The sequence below is a fragment of the Alosa sapidissima genome, chromosome 23 (assembly GCF_018492685.1).
Source record: "Alosa sapidissima isolate fAloSap1 chromosome 23, fAloSap1.pri, whole genome shotgun sequence".
NCBI classification, from domain to species: Eukaryota; Metazoa; Chordata; class Actinopteri; order Clupeiformes; family Clupeidae; genus Alosa; species Alosa sapidissima.
Genome location: NC_055979.1, coordinates 17,827,334 through 17,847,173, shown reverse-complemented (window position 1 = coordinate 17,847,173; position 19,840 = coordinate 17,827,334). Strand labels below are relative to the sequence as shown.

The following is a 19,840-nucleotide window of genomic DNA, read 5'->3' as shown; positions in this document are numbered from 1 at the left end:
TGAAAAAACAGATGCAATTGAGAGGGATGAGCTTGTGGTTAGTGAATATTTTATTTACTATTAGTTGCAGTCAGTGTATCACAGAGCATGGCTCTGGTGTACCATATTCGTAATGCATTAGTCCCAGAATAAAACTGCAAGTTCAAGAGGCATCCACGTTCACTATCTTACGACGTCACGTCGCAGACTGTTCAGTCCAACTATTATGACAACTCATTAGGCTTTTATTACGTCATTAGGATTCTGTTGTTTATGTGGAATGTTAGTTGTTTACAGTTTTATTCTGAACATTACCTGGCTGGTGTGCAGACGGTTTTTTTAATCGCTCTTGATTTCTCACGGATTTTAGAATAGGCTACATATCAACTGACTTAAAACTCATAAGGTGTGTGTTTGCCCACATGATCATGGGTGCAAAGGTGGTCGAAGGTAAGAAAATAATGGAAGGCTACTCCTAGGCCATTTAAATATTGACTGATATTATTTTCAGCACATCCTAATATTCCAATCATGATTTCAGGTGAGCCACACGGTGGCGTACCTTCATACATGCCACCTTCATTGGAATTTTCTGGCCTTGAAGGCCAAACTGAGGCCATGATCATGGATCAAAACAATCCATTCAAGGTCTTAATTGATCAAAAAAAAGTAAGTGTGGCTAAATAACGGAAGAATTAAGAACGGAAGTTAGAATACTACAGTGTATTAACAGAATATATTCTGAGAAAAACAGAATAAATATGGATATTCATTAAGTATAATTACATCATGTACATCAATAATAGAACACTATGGATAGGGTAGTGCAACTGGGGGGCGGGGGGGGGGGGTCTGTTGAGGGCCTAAAAATGGATAGGAGAACGTTTCAAACGTGAAGACCATTTACCAGCCATTTGCGTACCCACAGGTGCAAGGTCCAAACAAGGAAAAATACCTGTTGGGTATGAAGGTTTGGCTGCAGACCCAGATGGGAATGCAGCGTGTGGGACAACACCTTCCCCGACTGAACGGCACTGTCCCGTTAGCTGAGGAGGTACCTGCTTTAGTCAACCCAGCAGTTTAGTGCTTGAGATTCTGAAACTGCTCTGGTTCTGATCTGATCAGCGGCCAAGATGCTGAAACTACTTTAGTTCTGATTCAATTACACACCAACATACTATAAATAAATCACTCAGATATACATACCCTGATTCTCACCCAAGATACTGAAGCTGTTTTAGTTCTGACCCGATTACACACCTATACTGAAACCACTCTGATTCGACATGATGGGCACATACTCCATTCCGGACTGCCTTTCAGCAGATAAGCTGTTCCCCAGTAACCCAGTCCCTAACCCAGACCCAACCCAGTCTTTTTGTACCCTCAGGCTGCGTTAGCGGCTGCTGCCTGCCCCTCTGTGGTGGATGACGGCTGGACATCATTCATGTTCAGCATGATCCACCGGATGGTGACGGAGGAGAACGGCCGAGCTGAGCTCTGGGCCACCGTGCTCCAGTTTAAGGAGCAGGCCCTCGTCCAGGAAGCCCAAGCCAAACTCGACCTGCTGTCCTGCCAACCAAGGCAGGTGTTGCCCATATGATCACACACACCTATACACACTTAAAGCACATTCACACTAGAGCCTTTGGTCCGGATCCAATTTCGTTTAGAATGTGGGCCATTTTTTTGCCCATATCATACACCGATACACACGTAAATGCACTCAGCTCTACTGTCTGATAGACTGGTGTCCAAATGTAGATAGATTTACGGTGATATGATACATTGCGGTGATAATGTAGTGGTTAAGGAGCTGGGCTAGCTAAAGTTATGGATTCAATTCCCGGCTTCCACAGTTGTGCTCTTCAGCAAGGCATTTAACCTCGAGTTGCTCTGGGGACAGTGGCCTTGTAATACCTGTAATATAAATGACATAGAAGTCGCTTTAGATATAAGCGTCTGCTAAATTAACCAGAAATTCAATTCAAATCAATTCCAAATTTGATGTAAAATATATAGTGCGCACATAGTTACTATGATGTTGCTAGGGTAGACAGTGTGGTTGTTATGCTAAATAAAGTGGTTGCTATGCTGGTTGCTATGGTTATCATTTTGGTTGCTATGGTGGTTACTAGGTTTATATTTTGGTAGTGGTTGCTAGGTTGCTGCTAGGGTAATGGAGATGGTTGCTAGGGTAGATATGGTGGTGGCTATGTTAAATAAAGCAGTTGCTAAGCTGGTTGCTAGGGTAATCATGTTGGGTGCTGTGGTAGTTGCTAGGTTGGCATTATGGTAGTGGTTGCTAGGTTGTCGCTTGGGTAATTGAGATGGTTGCTATGGTGTTGCTAGGGTAATCCTATTGGTTGCTATGGTGATTGCTAGGATGACATTATGATGGTGGTTGCTAGGTTGTTGTTTGGGTAATTGAGATGGTTGCTAGGTTGTTGTTAGGGTAGATATGGTGATTGCTATGCTAAATAAAGCGGTTGCTATACTGGTTGCTAGGGTAATCATGTTGGTTGCTATGGTGGTTGCTCGGTTGACATTATGGTAGTGGTTGCTAGGTTGTTGTGGTTTCCATGCTAGTTGCTAGGGTAAGTATGTTGGTTGCTATGGAGGTTGCTAGGTAGGAATTAAGTGGACATGGATGTTGATAAACAGATAGTTTAATGGATGTTGATAGATACTATAGTGGATCAGGAACAGACATTTAATCTGGAGATGCAATTTATTCAACTACACAATAGCACACAGGACAACAGGATGAATAGGTGTACAGTATATTAACTTAACACATTAACAGTTATTCAGCTACCCAATAGCATAAAGAACATACCTGGGAGGCTGAATAGGCTAAATTAACATAACAAGCCAGCGAGTCCAACAAGCAAGTTACCGGTAAGCATGATTCAGTTAATTTTTTCAGGGGTACAGGAGCAGCATATAGTTGTCATAAGCCTAAAGTGCCCTCTTGCGGCTGTAGACGGTATTGTTTACTTTTTGGTTCATGTCAGTCATTATAAATTAACATTTAAAAACTATATATATATCAAAAATTATATATATTTTGATATAAGTCACAACTGACTATAAGTCACAGGGCCAGCCAAACTATGAAAACAAGTGCGACTTATAGTCCGGAAAATACGGTAAGTGTAAATGTGACTGCTTGAGGCCTTGCTAGTCAAGGTTGATGCTGCTTGTTAAATGACTGGCTGCCTGACTACTGCTCCCTCCTACTCTCCTGTCCTGTCTGTGCAGGTGTGGTGAAGAGGCAGGTCAAGGCCCTCTTACGGAGAGTATTCGTGTGACCTCCCAGCTGATGCACCAGCAGGTGGGCTATCTGTTTCCTGCAAATGGTCTCCTTGCAATAGTCAAAAAGCGAAACTGACAGGCTATGCAATGTAAAATACATTTTGATGTCTAACGGAACTTAAATTCAACACTGTATTTCTCAGTGGTCCTTAAACAAACAAACTGATATAAAATGACCTGATATAAAATGTCTGAATGAATTGTGTCTTATTAAATATTATGATGTCTAATTATGAACTCTCTTTTGTCTGTAATATTTACTGTTATTCTAAGGTCTCCTTTTGCACTGTAGCATGATTGACAGTCCTCGTCTGTAAGTCATTTTGGATAAAAGTGTCAGTTGCAAATGAATACATATAAGTGTAAATGTTTTATTTTTGTCTGCAGGCCCAGATGAAGAAGCTTATTCAGGCCACTCAGGCTGCAAGCGAGGACAGGAAGATGCTCCTGAAACACCTGGCCGACCTCAAGACCCAGAGAGCATCAACCATTCAGCTGCAGAAGCAAGCTGAGGTCTACCAAAAGGTCAGGGGTCACCAGGAAACACACAACCAGCAGGAAAACACACCACACATTGCGGTCATCAGGAAAACAGATGACAATACAGTCACCAAGACAACACACACACCACAGTCACCAAGAACATACACACACTGCAGTCACCAGGAAAACTGATCACACACTACAGTCACCAAGAAAACACACACAATAAAGTCACTAGTAAAAAACACACATAATATAGTCACCAGGAAAACACACACACACACACACACCTCAGCCACAGCTGCCTGCAGTGGAATGATTTGACGTCATAATTCAACTTTGCAGGAGGCCCAAATGTCTGAGTCTGTCGTAGAGACCTCAGTTCTGCAACCTGGTCAGATGCAGCGAACAGACCTGAAGGCCCCGGAGGCCAGGCTGGTCTCCCCTGCAGCATCTGTAAGTCATTGACTGATTTGTTTCCCCTTAAGCCACCTGTACTTACTGTGGGAAGGCCTGTGCCTATCTGATGTACAATACCGGTACTCTTACAGCCGGCCTACACCGGCTACACAATTGAAGCTCTCCATACAAAGAAAATTGTTGCAGCATAAATCATTATACTTCACACTGTAATCTAACCAGATTACATGATAGCAGTGTACAGTATTTCCATCTGTGAACTTGTAAATACCATACTGTAATCCACCCAGATTGTGCCCTTGAGTAAGGTGCTTAACCCCAAGTTGCTATGGGGACAATGTAGTCCCTTACAATAGAATTGACATATGTAAATTAATACATGTACATTTAAATAACAGTGCATTAATTTCCAGGCTCCTGACCAGGACACTAAGGTCCTCTACTCTGAGGTGCAGGATACTGAGGACCAGACCTTTGAACAAGATCTGAGTCTGAAGGTGGCGATGGGAGAACACCAGGAGAAGGTGGACAAGTCCTCATACGAAAATGATAAGTATGAAGAGCTCTCCACAAAGGTATGTGGTGTGCAGAGTGACTATAAGGGCATGATCAGACAGGGGCTGGTTTGTCACTCGTAAAACAGTGAGGTGCACTATATTTTGATAAAAATATGAAGGTTGTTGGGCGCTTTTCCTCCTCGAGTTGATTTTTCAATTGGAGGTGAAATAAGCAGCCCGTTAAAAGCTTACTGCCTTTACAACACAACAGAAAATCAAAACCAGTTTTGTTACAGATGATATGTACTGATCATGTATAGATAAACCATAAATCATATACTGCAGCTAGTCTTATTCGTTCAGACATATCAAGCATAAGGACATTGTAGACACAGAAGCAGGTTGCACCATTTCTCATATGGTCTCAGTGATGACCTTTCTGATACATTTCTGTGTGTCCAGGATCTTTATGACCTGCTTTTGGCTAAGCAAGGCGAGCTGGAGGAGATCTTCCAGAAGAACAGCGCTCTCCGTACTCTGTCTCCAAAGTATGAGGTGGCTTCTCATGATGCTGCAGTGATGCCGGACGACACAGAGGACAGTGACCTTCAGTACAAAGACGACTTTGAGTCCGGCGAGGATGAGGCTGAGACCTGCTCGTCCCTCAGCAGCACTGATGACTGCGTAGAGTTTCTGGTGAGACCCTGCCTGACCTCTGACCTTCCCACAGAGTTCTAACCATATATATATATACGTTGATACCGCATGGTTCTAACCATAGATATATATACGTCGATACCATATGGTTTTAATACCCAACACAGGTGACACTTGGCACAGGCTGGGTCACATACTAGAGGCAACAAATATCAGGCTATTTTTAACACTTTTCTTTGGAACCTAATGTTCTGTTTGGTCTGATAAGAACCAGCATCAGACTGACCCGTAAATGTACAACCCAAGTCTTTTGGGGTGATGGAGAAGATTTCTCCAGGCACTAACGTCTAAGCATTAAACTAAGATTGTCACATTCCCAGCCTTCACCTGGTCCTTTAAGATCCTGTAAGTAAAACTCGCATTCTCTCTTTCAGCTCACTGACAGTGCCGTGTCCGCTGCGGAGGAGACACCCCGAGTCTCAGTCCGTTCTGACCAGCAGGCGTTGGGCCAGCTTAACCGCGAGGACAAGGCCGCCCCCTCCAACACCAGGGCTCAGGACCAAGCCTCCTGGAGCACTAAAGCTGGGCAGGCGGGGTCAAAGGTCACGATCCCCACCAGACAGCTGCAGGTGCAGGCCCTTGACACGCCGCACCACCCGGGCAAGGTGGAGATGCTCGTGCACCACGCCGTGCAGGAGATGTGGCAGAGCTTTGAGCTCGGACAAGGCCCAAAGGATCTCTCCGGAGTCCGAACCCCCAGGCCATCGGAGCAGTATCTGGTGATGGATACCCCTGGACAAGCCACAAACACCATCAGCAGACGCAGTTACAACAAGGTTCGATAAGAGTCGAGGGAATAGGCAACATAGCCAATACAACTTAATTGCATTGAGATATTGTTCATTAATGTTTGTTTGTATTATTTCTGTACATGTGCAGCTCATCTTTGATCTGTCCTGGGAGACCCTTCAGGACCTCTGTGCCAAAGACCCTACCACACAGCCTGTGTGGAAACAAATTCAGCCTGAGCGCCGTAACTATGTCAACAAGCTGAAATCCTTTGATGGCCTTTCAAAAGTCCAGGTAAAGCAATAACATTTGAATAGACAATATATGACATCTGCCCATCTGTTTAAGACATCTATTTAAAAACTTCTGTAGAATTCCTGAGTCATTTTAACTAACAAACATCCTGTAATAGACCCTTTCAAATATGTCCCCAGAGGGTTTCAATGTTCAGAAACGTTCAAAACCAACGCAGATACTTTGGAATGAAAATGTGTAATGCTCTACAAAATGTTGTTTTTTAAATTTCGCATCTGTTTGTTTATTAAGTTGAAAGGGTCTATAGAGGGCTAATAGTCTCCTGTCTTTATCCAGCATTACATCACTGAGGAAGTCTTCAAGCTTTGTGGCCTCCAGGAAGGAAAAGATGCAGGGGCTTATGGGAAGGTTTTTGCCCACATTTTCAAAGGCCTCAATATGGAGAAATATGATCAGATCTTGGTGAGTTCCAATGCTGCAAGAGCACAACACTACATATGTTCTTTGGAACTGACCCATCATGATATATATAAGGCATACTGTAAAACATCCAGTACATGTTTGTAAATGCAATTACAGTTCCTTATCACCCGGAGAGAAGAAATACTCTTTTCTGATTGGCTGGGGGGCTTTAAATTCTGAATAACGGGACACCTATGAAGTAGATCTGCTTAAAAAAAGTTTAATCGCCGCTTCATATAACTAACATAGTAGGAAGACGGTTGAGCCTGGAGGCAGGCTTCACAACAATGGAATCAAACACTAAAAAAATGGTACAAACACTGAACACACTAACTCTTCACATCAACTCGGTCCTCCAGATCAAAGACATACCTGTGGAGGAACACCAGTGGCGTGACCAAGACCGAGAGGCCTACGATGTAAAGAACAAGTACGCCAAAGTGGTTTTTGATCACTTAATAGACGACACCCTCACATGCCTGCTTGGCCTTTCAAAAAAGAAAAACAAAAGGTCCTAAAGCCCCTCCCATCCCCTGTGCCCCCCAAACCCCATTACTCCCTATTAAATGTCATTGCAATTGTAGTGGTACGCCTTCTTCTTGTAGGAGAGTGGTTGGTTACAGACCAACTAATGCATACAATGTATTGTAAAAGAGTTTAATCTAAAGTGTAAACTGGTAGTAATAACAAAAATGATGTATTTATCTATTTATTTATTTACCTTAATATTTAATATATATTTAGATCCAAATACACTTTTATGAATTTTCAAACCAGTTCAAATATATATGATCTGAATCTAGGACATTTTTCGCTCTGTATTACAATCTGCTTTTTCCTGGATAAGCTAAATTCAGGACAATCCCAGAAAGTTTTGAAGGCATCACCTTGTTGAATTTATGTTACATTCAAAGGCTGAGATATATTTTGTCACTTTTGTTTTTATGTTTATTTATTTATTTATTAATTTGCAAGAGCTGTCTATATGTGAATCAAAAAGTAAATGCATATATTTGTGAATAAAAAAAAACAAATCTGACCTCATATCAATTAATTGTAAATTTCACTTTTGTCTATTTTTCCTTCACCTCCCCTGAAGTCCTGAACACTAATTCTCTATGACTCCATTTTGGATTTTCTTCTTTACATTGTTGTTCCAACTATCTACACATGTTTAGTAGGCTACAGCACATCAGCATTTCAAACAAGCTTGAATGATGTTGCTGCTTTTATTGTAGGGAAACAAGACTGAAGTAGAGGGCTGTAAAAGAGAGAGGGAAAAAAGCAAAATAAGTGGGAAGAGGGTGAGACTTTAAATTAATTGGATGAGACTCAAAGGGGGGGGGGGGGGTGCAAGTGTGTGTGTTTGGAGGGCGGGGGCGGGTCAGTCAAAAGCCTTTTAGTCAGGAGTGCTGTGGCGCAACTGGCTACAGCAACCGTTCCACATTGGGGCCCAAGTGTCCATGGGAACCCGGTGCTAAACATCAATTATAATTCTGAGAACACTCTCTTTGATGAACAGTACTACAAAAAGAATGCATTGAACAAGAACATAAACAAGAACAGAAATAACTATTTAGAACATGTGTACATACAATGCTATCCAGTATCCAGCATAGTTCAGTCCCTGTATACGGACAATAGCAACAAGTGCAAGTCAAGCTGTACACGTAACTTCTTACAACAGGGCGAAGCATCTTGTAATCTACAGGTAACTGGTATTTAAAGGTAAACGTCAGACAGGTATTTAGCAGACGGTTTTATCCAAAGCGTTGGGAATCGAACCCTGGGCCAACCGCAGAGTGGCGACCTGCTGCATCGCCAAGCCCCATATCTCCTTCCATTTGGTGGCTAGGGTAGATACTGGTTTCCCTGTTCTTTCAACAAAATCCACACCCATCCAGAGCACCAATTGCCCTTGCTGTTGCTGGCAGGACTGCTGCGTGTTGTGCGTTTCTGACATGTAGTGATGTTGGTGGTGGTCTAGTGGTCAAGGATCTGAACTTCCACAATGGAACACTTGAAGGTTGTGAGTTCAATCCGAGGAGCTGCCACCATTGTGACTCAGAGCAGGTCACTATGGGTACATTGTACTGAGGAGCTGTCTCTGGAGCCAACTCTGTCCAAGGTCTCCCACAACTGCCCCACGGTGAAGATAGCCTTTTTTTCAGACTCAACCTGGGTTCCCTTGGGTATTTGGATCTGAACATGGTATGGACGCTGTAGCACCCGAGATGAAGATAATCTTACCACAAAATAATCCATTCTGGTTGAATTCTTCTGATGTAGGCCTGTCTCCCAATGGCCAGTGCAGTGTCTTGGAACTAGAAATACAATGACAATTTCATTACTTTTCCTTTTTATGTCATTCCTGAAAAGCTAAAGGAAAAACTGTAATGTGCCAACCGAGTCATGTTTGATTGTTCATTGAATGACATCACAGCACCAGAATGCTCTGCAAGTGCACAGAATGTTTTATTGTAATAACTGTGCTAGTTGTTTACTTTAGTAATATCAGCCATCAGGTAATTTATGCCTTAAAGTGTGTTCCAGTTAGTGCCACCCTTGCCTGCTGTTCTGTGCCAGGGTATAAAAAACCTTTGCCATCCTGCATTAGTGTCAGTCTGTTGTGAAGTTCTGTGCATCTGCGAATAAACGGCAGTAAAGGCAAAGTTTTCCCCTGTCTGCGTGAAGTGAATGCTACAATACTATATGATTTCTAGTTCTAGGCCTACTGTAGTGTATATTTAGCCTATAAATCTAGACGCACCCTAGCGGTAGTGTTATTATGGTTCTGTAATTCATCTATAAGCTACACAAATGCTGTTTGGTGTTGTATTAGGTGTTTTTACTACTTGGCTGCGTAATGATCAGTATAAATTGCCATGGCAGTCGCTTAAAAGCTTAGCATTTGGTCTAGCTGGGAGGTAATCACACACAGGGACAAATGAGCATACGACTAAGCAATGCACAACAATTAGAATGACAATAATCAAATCGAAGAAATAAAATAGTGTAGTCTACATTAACACCTTAGCAGCACACTTGATAAAGTAAATACATAATCGTCAGCTCCTGTCATGAAGCCGAAAACATAGCCTACTAGCAACAACACATTGCAAACGGGTTGCTTTCTCCTAGTTAGCTATGATCAAATAAAACTTGACCAACAAACCGTGTAATAGGCGTAGCGTTAACCACTTGCAACAGGCTACACCGTGACAAAAACTGACGCGCAACATTGGACGAGGCAAATCTTAATAACGCATGCAATCTTATGCATCATTCAGTACCACGGTAAATATCGATATAAACTAATGCTATAGCTATATGCTAGTGATTAAAAAAGTCAGGAGACCTGCGCTGACAATGGGACTTGACCTAACGGCTCGTCCAGAGATGTGGGGCTCCGCTTGACCTTGCGGCTCCTCTTACTGGCTCTGCAAGGAGCACCACCTGCAGTGTGGGACAGTAGGCCTACGTTATGCCCCTGTACGGGATTCTGTATGAAAAAACAGATGCAATTGAGAGGGATGAGCTTGTGGTTAGTGAATATTTTATTTACTATTAGTTGCAGTCAGTGTATCACAGAGCATGGCTCTGGTGTACCATATTCGTAATGCATTAGTCCCAGAATAAAACTGCAAGTTCAAGAGGCATCCACGTTCACTATCTTACGACGTCACGTCGCAGACTGTTCAGTCCAACTATTATGACAACTCATTAGGCTTTTATTACGTCATTAGGATTCTGTTGTTTATGTGGAATGTTAGTTGTTTACAGTTTTATTCTGAACATTACCTGGCTGGTGTGCAGACGGTTTTTTTAATCGCTCTTGATTTCTCACGGATTTTAGAATAGGCTACATATCAACTGACTTAAAACTCATAAGGTGTGTGTTTGCCCACATGATCATGGGTGCAAAGGTGGTCGAAGGTAAGAAAATAATGGAAGGCTACTCCTAGGCCATTTAAATATTGACTGATATTATTTTCAGCACATCCTAATATTCCAATCATGATTTCAGGTGAGCCACACGGTGGCGTACCTTCATACATGCCACCTTCATTGGAATTTTCTGGCCTTGAAGGCCAAACTGAGGCCATGATCATGGATCAAAACAATCCATTCAAGGTCTTAATTGATCAAAAAAAAGTAAGTGTGGCTAAATAACGGAAGAATTAAGAACGGAAGTTAGAATACTACAGTGTATTAACAGAATATATTCTGAGAAAAACAGAATAAATATGGATATTCATTAAGTATAATTACATCATGTACATCAATAATAGAACACTATGGATAGGGTAGTGCAACTGGGGGGCGGGGGGGGGGGGGTCTGTTGAGGGCCTAAAAATGGATAGGAGAACGTTTCAAACGTGAAGACCATTTACCAGCCATTTGCGTACCCACAGGTGCAAGGTCCAAACAAGGAAAAATACCTGTTGGGTATGAAGGTTTGGCTGCAGACCCAGATGGGAATGCAGCGTGTGGGACAACACCTTCCCCGACTGAACGGCACTGTCCCGTTAGCTGAGGAGGTACCTGCTTTAGTCAACCCAGCAGTTTAGTGCTTGAGATTCTGAAACTGCTCTGGTTCTGATCTGATCAGCGGCCAAGATGCTGAAACTACTTTAGTTCTGATTCAATTACACACCAACATACTATAAATAAATCACTCAGATATACATACCCTGATTCTCACCCAAGATACTGAAGCTGTTTTAGTTCTGACCCGATTACACACCTATACTGAAACCACTCTGATTCGACATGATGGGCACATACTCCATTCCGGACTGCCTTTCAGCAGATAAGCTGTTCCCCAGTAACCCAGTCCCTAACCCAGACCCAACCCAGTCTTTTTGTACCCTCAGGCTGCGTTAGCGGCTGCTGCCTGCCCCTCTGTGGTGGATGACGGCTGGACATCATTCATGTTCAGCATGATCCACCGGATGGTGACGGAGGAGAACGGCCGAGCTGAGCTCTGGGCCACCGTGCTCCAGTTTAAGGAGCAGGCCCTCGTCCAGGAAGCCCAAGCCAAACTCGACCTGCTGTCCTGCCAACCAAGGCAGGTGTTGCCCATATGATCACACACACCTATACACACTTAAAGCACATTCACACTAGAGCCTTTGGTCCGGATCCAATTTCGTTTAGAATGTGGGCCATTTTTTTGCCCATATCATACACCGATACACACGTAAATGCACTCAGCTCTACTGTCTGATAGACTGGTGTCCAAATGTAGATAGATTTACGGTGATATGATACATTGCGGTGATAATGTAGTGGTTAAGGAGCTGGGCTAGCTAAAGTTATGGATTCAATTCCCGGCTTCCACAGTTGTGCTCTTCAGCAAGGCATTTAACCTCGAGTTGCTCTGGGGACAGTGGCCTTGTAATACCTGTAATATAAATGACATAGAAGTCGCTTTAGATATAAGCGTCTGCTAAATTAACCAGAAATTCAATTCAAATCAATTCCAAATTTGATGTAAAATATATAGTGCGCACATAGTTACTATGATGTTGCTAGGGTAGACAGTGTGGTTGTTATGCTAAATAAAGTGGTTGCTATGCTGGTTGCTATGGTTATCATTTTGGTTGCTATGGTGGTTACTAGGTTTATATTTTGGTAGTGGTTGCTAGGTTGCTGCTAGGGTAATGGAGATGGTTGCTAGGGTAGATATGGTGGTGGCTATGTTAAATAAAGCAGTTGCTAAGCTGGTTGCTAGGGTAATCATGTTGGGTGCTGTGGTAGTTGCTAGGTTGGCATTATGGTAGTGGTTGCTAGGTTGTCGCTTGGGTAATTGAGATGGTTGCTATGGTGTTGCTAGGGTAATCCTATTGGTTGCTATGGTGATTGCTAGGATGACATTATGATGGTGGTTGCTAGGTTGTTGTTTGGGTAATTGAGATGGTTGCTAGGTTGTTGTTAGGGTAGATATGGTGATTGCTATGCTAAATAAAGCGGTTGCTATACTGGTTGCTAGGGTAATCATGTTGGTTGCTATGGTGGTTGCTCGGTTGACATTATGGTAGTGGTTGCTAGGTTGTTGTGGTTTCCATGCTAGTTGCTAGGGTAAGTATGTTGGTTGCTATGGAGGTTGCTAGGTAGGAATTAAGTGGACATGGATGTTGATAAACAGATAGTTTAATGGATGTTGATAGATACTATAGTGGATCAGGAACAGACATTTAATCTGGAGATGCAATTTATTCAACTACACAATAGCACACAGGACAACAGGATGAATAGGTGTACAGTATATTAACTTAACACATTAACAGTTATTCAGCTACCCAATAGCATAAAGAACATACCTGGGAGGCTGAATAGGCTAAATTAACATAACAAGCCAGCGAGTCCAACAAGCAAGTTACCGGTAAGCATGATTCAGTTAATTTTTTCAGGGGTACAGGAGCAGCATATAGTTGTCATAAGCCTAAAGTGCCCTCTTGCGGCTGTAGACGGTATTGTTTACTTTTTGGTTCATGTCAGTCATTATAAATTAACATTTAAAAACTATATATATATCAAAAATTATATATATTTTGATATAAGTCACAACTGACTATAAGTCACAGGGCCAGCCAAACTATGAAAACAAGTGCGACTTATAGTCCGGAAAATACGGTAAGTGTAAATGTGACTGCTTGAGGCCTTGCTAGTCAAGGTTGATGCTGCTTGTTAAATGACTGGCTGCCTGACTACTGCTCCCTCCTACTCTCCTGTCCTGTCTGTGCAGGTGTGGTGAAGAGGCAGGTCAAGGCCCTCTTACGGAGTGTATTCGTGTGACCTCCCAGCTGATGCACCAGCAGGTGGGCTATCTGTTTCCTGCAAATGGTCTCCTTGCAATAGTCAAAAAGCGAAACTGACAGGCTATGCAATGTAAAATACATTTTGATGTCTAACGGAACTTAAATTCAACACTGTATTTCTCAGTGGTCCTTAAACAAACAAACTGATATAAAATGACCTGATATAAAATGTCTGAATGAATTGTGTCTTATTAAATATTATGATGTCTAATTATGAACTCTCTTTTGTCTGTAATATTTATTGTTATTCTAAGGTCTCCTTTTGCACTGTAGCATGATTGACAGTCCTCGTCTGTAAGTCATTTTGGATAAAAGTGTCAGTTGCAAATGAATACATATAAGTGTAAATGTTTTATTTTTGTCTGCAGGCCCAGATGAAGAAGCTTATTCAGGCCACTCAGGCTGCAAGCGAGGACAGGAAGATGCTCCTGAAACACCTGGACGACCTCAAGACCCAGAGAGCATCAACCATTCAGCTGCAGAAGCAAGCTGAGGTCTACCGAAAGGTCAGGGGTCACCAGGAAACACACAACCAGCAGGAAAACTACAGTCACCAAGAAAACAAACACAATAAAGTCACTAGTAAAAAACACACATACTATAGTCACCAGGAAAACACACACACACACACCTCAGCCACAGCTGCCTGCAGTGGAATGATTTGACGTCATAATTCAACTTTGCAGGAGGCCCAAATGTCTGAGTCTGTCGTAGAGACCTCAGTTCTGCAACCTGGTCAGATGCAGCGAACAGACCTGAAGGTCCCGGAGGCCAAGCTGGTCTCCCCTGCAGCATCTGTAAGTCATTGACTGATTTGTTTCCCCTTAAAGCCACCTGTACTTACTGTGGGAAGGCCTATGCCTATCTGATGTACAATACCGGTACTCTTACAGCCGGCCTACACCGGCTACACAATTGAAGCTCTCCATACAAAGAAAATTGTTGCAGCATAAATCATTATACTTCACACTGTAATCTAACCAGATTACATGATAGCAGTGTACAGTATTTCCATCTGTGAACTTGTAAATACCATACTGTAATCCACCCAGATTGTGCCCTTGAGTAAGGTGCTTAACCCCAAGTTGCTATGGGGACAATGTAGTCCCTTACAATAGAATTGACATATGTAAATTAATACATGTACATTTAAATAACAGTGCATTAATTTCCAGGCTCCTGACCAGGACACTAAGGTCCTCTACTCTGAGGTGCAGGATACTGAGGACCAGACCTTTGAACAAGATCTGAGTCTGAAGGTGGCGATGGGAGAACACCAGGAGAAGGTGGACAAGTCCTCATACGAAAATGATAAGTATGAAGAGCTCTCCACAAAGGTATGTGGTGTGCAGAGTGACTATAAGGGCATGATCAGACAGGGGCTGGTTTGTCACTCGTAAAACAGTGAGGTGCACTATATTTTGATAAAAACATGAAGGTTGTTGGGCGCTTTTCCTCATCGAGTTGATTTTTCAATTGGAGGTGAAATAAGCAGCCCGTTAAAAGCTTACTGCCTTTACAACACAACAGAAAATCAAAACCAGTTTTCTTACAGATACATCATAAATCATGTACTGATCATGTATAGATGACCCATAAATCATATACTGCAGCTAGTCTTATTCGTTCAGACATATCAAGCATAAGGACATTGTAGACACAGAAGCAGGTTGCACCATTTCTCATATGGTCTCAGTGATGACCTTTCTGATACATTTCTGTGTGTCCAGGATCTTTATGACCTGCTTTTGGCTAAGCAAGGCGAGCTGGAGGAGATCTTCCAGAAGAACGGCACTCTCCGTACTCTGTCTCCGAAGTATGAGGTGGCTTCTCATGATGCTGCAGTGATGCCGGACGACACAGAGGACATTGACCTTCAGTGCAAAGATGACTTTGAGTCCGGCGAGGATGAGGCTGAGACCTGCTCGTCCCTCAGCAGCACTGATGACTGCGTAGAGTTTCTGGTGAGACCCTGCCTGACCTCTGACCTTCCCACAGAGTTCTAACCATATATATATATACGTCGATACCGCATGGTTCTAACCATAGATATATATACGTCGATACCATATGTTTTTAATACCCAACACAGGTGACACTTGGCACAGGCTGGGTCACATACTAGAGGCAACAAATATCAGGCTATTTTTAACACTTTTCTTTGGAACCTAATGTTCTGTTTGGTCTGATAAGAACCAGCATCAGACTGACCCGTAAATGTACAACCCAAGTCTTTTGGGGTGATGGAGAAGATTTCTCCAGGCACTAACGTCTAAGCATTAAACTAAGATTGTCACATTCCCAGCCTTCACCTGGTCCTTTAAGATCCTGTAAGTAAAACTCGCATTCTCTCTTTCAGCTCACTGACAGTGCCGTGTCCGCTGCGGAGGAGACACCCCGAGTCTCAGCCCGTTCTGACCAGCAGGCGTTGGGCCAGCTTAACCGCGAGGACAAGGCCGCCCCCTCCAACACCAGGGCTCAGGACCAAGCCTCCTGGAGCACTAAAGCTGGGCAGGCGGGGTCAAAGGTCACGATCCCCACCAGACAGCTGCAGGTGCAGGCCCTTGACACGCCGCACCACCCGGGCAAGGTGGAGATGCTCGTGCACCACGCCGTGCAGGAGATGTGGCAGAGCTTTGAGCTCGGACAAGGCCCAAAGGATCTCTCCGGAGTCCGAACCCCCAGGCCATCGGAGCAGTATCTGGTGATGGATACCCCTGGACAAGCCACAAACACCATCAGCAGACGCAGTTACAACAAGGTTCGATAAGAGTCGAGGGAATAGGCAACATAGCCAATACAACTTAATTGCATTGAGATGTTGTTCATTGATGTTTGTTTGTATTATTTCTGTACATGTGCAGCTCATCTTTGATCTGTCCTGGGAGACCCTTCAGGACCTCTGTGCCAAAGACCCTACCACACAGCCTGTGTGGAAACAAATTCAGCCTGAGCGCCGTAACTATGTCAACAAGCTGAAATCCTTTGATGGCCTTTCAAAAGTCCAGGTAAAGCAATAACATTTGAATAGACAATATATGACATCTGCCCATCTGTTTAAGACATCTATTTAAAAACTTCTGTAGAATTCCTGAGTCATTTTAACTAACAAACATCCTGTAATAGACCCTTTCAAATATGTTCCCAGAGGGTTTCAATGTTCAGAAACGTTCAAAACCAACGCAGATACTTTGGAATGAAAATGTGTAATGCTCTACAAAATGTTGTTTTTTACATTTCGCATCTGTTTGTTTATTAAGTTGAAAGGGTCTATAGAGGGCTAATAGTCTCCTGTCTTTATCCAGCATTACATCACTGAGGAAGTCTTCAAGCTTTGTGGCCTCCAGGAAGGAAAAGATGCAGGGGCTTATGGGAAGGTTTTTGCCCACATTTTCAAAGGCCTCAATATGGAGAAATATGATCAGATCTTGGTGAGTTCCAATGCTGCAAGAGCACAACACTACATATGTTCTTTGGAACTGACCCATCATGATATATATAGGGCATACTGTAAAACATCCAGTACATGTTTGTAAATGCAATTACAGTTCCTTATCACCCGGAGAGAAGAAATACTCTTTTCTGATTGGCTGGGTGGCTTTAAATTCGGAATAACGGGACACCTATGAAGTAGATCTGGTTAAAAAAAGTTTAATCGCCGCTTCATATAACTAACATAGTAGGAAGACGGTTGAGCCTGGAGGCAGGCTTCACAACAATGGAATCAAACACTAAAAAATGGTACAAACACTGAACACACTAACTCTTCACATCAACTCGGTCCTCCAGATCAAAGACATACCTGTGGAGGAACACCAGTGGCGTGACCAAGACCGAGAGGCCTACGATGTAAAGAACAAGTACGCCAAAGTGGTTTTTGATCACTTAATAGACGACACCCTCACATGCCTGCTTGGCCTTTCAAAAAAGAAAAACAAAAGGTCCTAAAGCCCCTCCCATCCCCTGTGCCCCCCAAACCCCATTACTCCCTATTAAATGTCATTGCAATTGTAGTGGTACGCCTTCTTCTTATAGGAGAGTGGTTGGTTACAGACCAACTAATTCATACAATGTATTGTAAAAGAGTTTAATCTAAAGTGTAAACTGGTAGTAATAACAAAAATGATGTATTTATCTATTTACCTTAATATTTAATATATATTTAGATCCAAATACACTTTTATGAATTTTCAAACCAGTTCAAATATATATGATCTGAATCTAGGACATTTTTCGCTCTGTAATACAATCTGCTTTTTCCTGGATAAGCTAAATTCAGGACAATCCCAGAAAGTATTGAAGGCATCACCTTGTTGAATTTATGTTACATTCAAAGGCTGAGATATATTTTGTCACTTTTATTTTCATATGTTTATTTATTTATTTATTCATTTGCAAGAGCTGTCTACATGTGAATCAAACAGTAAATGCATATATTTTTTAATTAAAAAACAAACAAATCTGACCTCATATCAATTAATTGTAAATTTCACTTTTGTCTATTTTTCCTTCACCTACCCTGAAGTCCTGAACACTAATACTCTATGACTCCATTTTGGATTTTCTTCTTTACATTGTTGTTCCAACTATCTACACATGTTTAGTAGGCTACAGCACATCAGCATTTCGAACAAGCTTGAATGATGTTGCTGCTTTTATTGTAGGGAAACAAGACTGAAGTAGACTGCTGTAAAAGAGAGAGAAGGAAAAAAGCAAAATAAGTGGGAAGAGGGTGAGACTTTAAATTAATTGGATGAGACTCAAAGGGGGGGGGGGGGGGGGTGCAAGTGTGTGTGTTTGGAGGGCGGGGGCGGGTCAGTCAAAAGCCTTTTAGTCAGTAGTGCTGTGGCGCAACTGGCTACAGCAACCGTTCCACATTGGGGTCCAAGTGTCCATGGGAACCCGGTGCTAAACATCAATTATAATTCTGAGAACACTCTTTTTGATGAACAGTACTACAAAAAGAATGCATTGAACAAGAACATAAACAAGAACAGAAATAACTATTTAGAACATGTGTACATACAATGCTATCCAGTATCCAGCATATTTCAGTCCCTGTTTACGGACAATAGCAACAAGTGCAAGTCAAGTTGTACACGTAACTTCTTACAACAGGGCGAAGCATCTTGTAATCTACAGGTAACTGGTATTTAAAGGTAAACGTCAGACAGGTATTTAGCAGACGGTTTTATCCAAAGCGTTGGGAATCGAACCCTGGGCCAACCGCAGAGTGGCGACCTGCTGCATCGCCAAGCCCCATATCTCCTAGTGATGTTGGTGGTGGTCTAGTGGTCAAGGATCTGAACTTCCACAATGGAACACTTGAAGGTTGTGAGTTCAATCCGAGGAGCTGCCACCATTGTGACTCAGAGCAGGTCACTATGGGTACATTGTACTGAGGAGCTGTCTCTGGAGCCAACTCTGTCCAAGGTCTCCCACAACTGCCCCACGGTGAAGATAGCCTTTTTTTTCAGACTCAACCTGGGTTCCCTTGGGTATTTGGATCTGAACATGGTATGGACGCTGTAGCACCCGAGATGAAGATAATCTTACCACAAAATAATCCATTCTGGTTGAATTCTTCTGATGTAGGCCTGTCTCCCAATGGCCAGTGCAGTGTCTTGGAACTAGAAATACAATGACAATTTCATTACTTTTCCTTTTTATGTCATTCCTGAAAAGCTAAAGGAAAAACTGTAATGTGCCAACCGAGTCATGTTTGATTGTTCATTGAATGACATCACAGCACCAGAATGCTCTGCAAGTGCACAGAATGTTTTATTGTAATAACTGTGCTAGTTGTTTACTTTAGTAATATCAGCCATCAGGTAATTTATGCCTTAAAGTGTGTTCCAGTTAGTGCCACCCTTGCCTGCTGTTCTGTGCCAGGGTATAAAAAACCTTTGCCATCCTGCATTAGTGTCAGTCTGTTCTGAAGTTCTGTGCATCTGCGAATAAACTAGTTCTAGGCCTACTGTAGTGTATATTTAGCCTATAAATCTAGACGCACCCTAGCGGTAGTGTTATGATTCTGTAATTCATCTATAAGCTACACAAATGCTGTTTGGTGTTGTATTAGGTGTTTTTACTACTTGGCTGCGTAATGATCAGTATAAATTGCCATGGCAGTCGCTTAAAAGCTTAGCATTTGGT

At 42.5% G+C, this 19,840-nt stretch overlaps 2 protein-coding genes across 4 annotated transcripts; both read left to right on the top strand.

The window, feature by feature from the left end:
- Nucleotides 1–271: 271 nt before the first annotated feature.
- LOC121698883 lies at nucleotides 272–7,443 on the top strand. 2 transcript variants are annotated; one of them, XM_042081376.1, is made up of 13 exons: nucleotides 272–429; nucleotides 521–648; nucleotides 908–1,033; nucleotides 1,370–1,563; nucleotides 3,244–3,316; nucleotides 3,685–3,822; nucleotides 4,126–4,236; nucleotides 4,614–4,775; nucleotides 5,160–5,393; nucleotides 5,789–6,190; nucleotides 6,294–6,437; nucleotides 6,735–6,860; nucleotides 7,220–7,443. In XM_042081376.1, exons 1-13 carry the CDS (start codon nucleotides 402–404, stop codon nucleotides 7,376–7,378), a joined length of 2,025 nt encoding a protein of 674 aa, XP_041937310.1. In that variant the 5' UTR covers nucleotides 272–401; the 3' UTR covers nucleotides 7,379–7,443. The 2 variants fall into 2 exon arrangements, with proteins under 2 accessions (XP_041937310.1, XP_041937311.1); XM_042081377.1 differs by lacking the exon at nucleotides 272–429 and having other exon boundaries at nucleotides 521–652.
- A 3,198-nt stretch (nucleotides 7,444–10,641) lies between these two features.
- LOC121698882 lies at nucleotides 10,642–17,697 on the top strand. 2 transcript variants are annotated; one of them, XM_042081374.1, is made up of 13 exons: nucleotides 10,642–10,796; nucleotides 10,888–11,015; nucleotides 11,276–11,401; nucleotides 11,738–11,931; nucleotides 13,612–13,684; nucleotides 14,053–14,190; nucleotides 14,371–14,481; nucleotides 14,860–15,021; nucleotides 15,415–15,648; nucleotides 16,044–16,445; nucleotides 16,549–16,692; nucleotides 16,990–17,115; nucleotides 17,474–17,697. In XM_042081374.1, the coding sequence occupies exons 1-13, from the start codon at nucleotides 10,769–10,771 to the stop codon at nucleotides 17,630–17,632; spliced, it is 2,025 nt and encodes a 674-aa protein (XP_041937308.1). In that variant the 5' UTR covers nucleotides 10,642–10,768; the 3' UTR covers nucleotides 17,633–17,697. The 2 variants fall into 2 exon arrangements, with proteins under 2 accessions (XP_041937308.1, XP_041937309.1); XM_042081375.1 differs by lacking the exon at nucleotides 10,642–10,796 and having other exon boundaries at nucleotides 10,888–11,019.
- The last annotated feature ends 2,143 nt before the right edge of the window (nucleotides 17,698–19,840 follow it).

Coding starts and splice junctions, on each gene's coding strand:
- LOC121698882 (XM_042081374.1), top strand. CDS start 10,769: ATGATCATGGGTGCAAAGGTGGTCGAAG. Junction 13,685..14,052: donor CCCAGCTGATGCACCAGCAG/GTGGGCTATCTG, acceptor TTTTGTCTGCAG/GCCCAGATGAAGAAGCTTAT. Junction 16,446..16,548: donor GCAGACGCAGTTACAACAAG/GTTCGATAAGAG, acceptor GTACATGTGCAG/CTCATCTTTGATCTGTCCTG.
- LOC121698883 (XM_042081376.1), top strand. CDS start 402: ATGATCATGGGTGCAAAGGTGGTCGAAG. Junction 4,237..4,613: donor TGGTCTCCCCTGCAGCATCT/GTAAGTCATTGA, acceptor ATTAATTTCCAG/GCTCCTGACCAGGACACTAA. Junction 4,776..5,159: donor ATGAAGAGCTCTCCACAAAG/GTATGTGGTGTG, acceptor CTGTGTGTCCAG/GATCTTTATGACCTGCTTTT.